This window comes from Neomonachus schauinslandi, chromosome 7, assembly GCF_002201575.2.
Source record: "Neomonachus schauinslandi chromosome 7, ASM220157v2, whole genome shotgun sequence".
Lineage (NCBI taxonomy): Eukaryota > Metazoa > Chordata > Mammalia > Carnivora > Phocidae > Neomonachus > Neomonachus schauinslandi.
In genome coordinates, this window is record NC_058409.1 from 26,887,413 (window position 1) to 26,890,345 (window position 2,933).

The 2,933-nt window shown below is 53.1% G+C and overlaps 1 protein-coding gene across 1 annotated transcript in view; it reads right to left on the reverse strand.

Annotated features, from left to right (window-relative positions):
* Nucleotides 1-2,228: 2,228 nt before the first annotated feature.
* Nucleotides 2,229-2,933, reverse strand: part of NEUROG1 (neurogenin 1) — a 790-nt gene continuing 85 nt past the window's right edge. The window contains exon 2 of the mRNA XM_044917075.1: nt 2,229-2,919. Within this exon, the coding sequence (XP_044773010.1) occupies nt 2,229-2,919 (691 nt within the window). The remainder of the gene's footprint in view (nt 2,920-2,933) is intronic.

The window sequence follows — 2,933 nt, forward strand, 5'->3', positions numbered from 1 at the left end:
CAGGAAAGCAGAAAATCTGATGCAGACCATTTGTGTCTTTTGCTATAGGAAAATGCAAAGCTACCAGAGTGAATTAATTCTGAGACAGACAATAGAGTGGGGCCCCAGGCAGGGTCATTCAAGAGACACAACTTCTTCCTTAGAGCTTTTAGCAGAAACAACTCCATTCTGAGCCCTCACAACTTCTGAAGCTTTTCTTGGAGGCTTCTTTGTCTGCTCTGAGGGCAGTTAGAGAAGGCACCCAACTTTCCAGAACCTTCTGTAAAGGAGCCTTTTTATCGGAAAGAGGGCTCCTTGTTGGTGGCTGGGCTTTAGCGATGCCTGCTGGAGACCCAGCATCTGAGTCTGTGGATCCAACTTGTCAGGACATATGTGAAGAGGGAAAACACTTGCACAAGGGGAAAATGCTATTCGTGGCTTACTTTTGACCCTCTGTTTCTCTGTACCTCCTAAACAGATATGATTTCTTTTACATGAGAGCATACTATTCTCCTGAACTCCTGCTTCTAAATAATTAAATTCCTGGAAAGGGGCAACCCAGTGGGGAGAAAATTGGTCTTCATGTGTGGTAACTTGTGAGCTGTGGGAACAGACAGCAAGGGCATTTTAGGAAGTAGCTCTTGTAATCATCCACATTCTGAAATTTAAAACAAAAGCTGCTAGTGGCCAATGCTGTTAGCTACTTGTCAGACAGCAAACACACTGCAGTCAGAAAAATCCCCATTGAGTTTGGGTGGCTGATTTCTCTGGCAGCAAATGAAAGCTTTGGCTGTTGCCCTCGAAGACTGCTGAGCAAGCCGGGAAGGAGCCCACCGAATGTCTCCCTATTCGCCACCCCCACTCACTGTGGGCGCAGCATGTGTGTGGGGGGGTAGATGTGGGGGTGTGTGTGTGCAGGCACCCTAACTCACAATTTTAGGCAGGTGCACATCCCGTCCAGGAATACCACACCAGCATAATTCATCCCACACCTCACAGCCAGGGAGATCCTAGCCTCAATGGACAACAATTTGGAGGCATTGTTTACAAATCAATTTCTCCCTCTAAATAGGCTGTTATAAGAGTGGACCCTTCTGCTTGCCCAGCCTGGGCCCACCTGTCACTGGGACTTCCTAGCCAGTGGTCACACTGTATTGATCTTTTTAATCCCCTCTCTTTGAAACACAGAGCCAGCTGATGTGGAGTTCCTCAAAAGAAAGAGTCTCCCACCGCCCCTACCTCTACAGGTAGCTGCATATCCGGGGCTAATTCCCCACTAAAAAGTCTTAATTGGCTTATGGGGAGCCTGAAAGATCTCCCTTGTGTTTATACGGTGAAAGGAAATGATGGATCCCAAATGCCCTGGTCTGTCTTTGTCTGTTTCTTGGTGGAAATCAGGTGCATTTTATTTTTTTAATTGTTTTTGAAAAGGGACTGGAAGGTTTGGAGGTGGGTAAGGATAGTGTTTCACTTTAGTGGTTGAGCCGCCAGGGGAAGGGAAGAAAGCCTCAGAGAGACACCAACATTAGGCGAGAAACTTGGTGACTTATTTTTTTTACTTGGTTTTTATTTACAGGAAACATCTGCAGTACAAAAATGTAAACTTTGATAGCTCATAATAATAGAATAAACTCTTTATGTACAAAAATACATTTTCATATGAAAGAAGCATCTTGAATAAATTAAAGTACTTTCCAGCCCGGTGCCTGAATAGCTACGCAAGTCTCGGGTTCCTCCTAGAGCAAGCCTGCAGTGGTGGGGGTCGGGATCCATAATGCATGAAGCCCACTCCTTGTCTCTCCTTTTTAAGCCTTTTCATTGTATTGTCAGCCGGCTCAAACCGAATTTTCATGCTCGTTTTTCTTCATTAGAGTTCTACAAATTGTAAAATTGACTTTTCACCTCGTCTTCAGGGGCTGATCTGTCCCTTTTCTAAATCACACTGAAGTGGTGGCTGGGGTCAGCTCTGAGCCAGCCACAAAGGAGGTTTTGTGGAGTTCAGAAAGTGCAAAAGCAAAGGCCGTCTAAGGGCGGGCAGGAGGGGCCCGGGGCTGAGGGCTGGAGAAACAGACCAAGGGGCAGCCGTGGTGAGGGTGCAGCGACCTAACAAGCGTCTCCGGTATCTCCCACCCCTTTAAAGCTCCTGCTTCCTCCCTCCGCCCGGACTGGGGGTCCTGAGACTGAAGCTGGGGCTCCATCTACTGCCTGTTGCCTGAGGGAGGGGGAAGGTAACAGTGTCCCCAACGGGCCTAGTGGTAAGGGATGAAACAGGGCGTCGTGTGGAGCAAGTCTTTGGGCAGGCCGGGGAAGGAGAAAAGGGGGTCTCCGGGGCCGTAGGCGAAGTCTTCCGAGGCGGCGGGGCTACTGGGGTCAGACAGTGGCGAGGCGGCGGCGGCGGCGCAGGGGGAGGCGGCGGCACCGGAGCCCCAGGACTCGGCGTCGCTGGAGGGGCTCGGGGGCCCGGGCAGGCAGGGGGCGCCCTGCGGCGGCAGGAGGCGCTCCCGGGCACCGCCCCCGGGCAGTCCCTGGTCGGCTAGGCGCAGAGTCTCCGCCAGAGCCCAGATGTAGTTATAGGCGAAGCGCAGCGTCTCGATCTTGGTGAGCTTGGTGTCGTCGGGGAAGGAGGGCAGCACGCTGCGCAGCGCATCCAGCGCCGCGTTCAAGTTGTGCATGCGGTTGCGCTCGCGGTCATTGGCCTTGACACGCCGGCTCCTGCGCAGCGAATGCAGCAGCGCCTCGGAACGCACACGCGCCCGGCCCCTGCGCCGCCGCCGCTCCTGCTCGTCGTCCTGCGCCCGGGGAGTGTCGGAGGCTGCGGGAACCCCGGGAGCGCCCCTGCGCACTGGCACGTGCGTCCCCGAGGCAGAAGCTGGTGGTTGGAGCCTGCCACAGTCCTCCTCGTCGGTGAGGAAGCCGGATAGGTCGCTGCTGCTGCTGCTGCTGCTGCTGCTGCT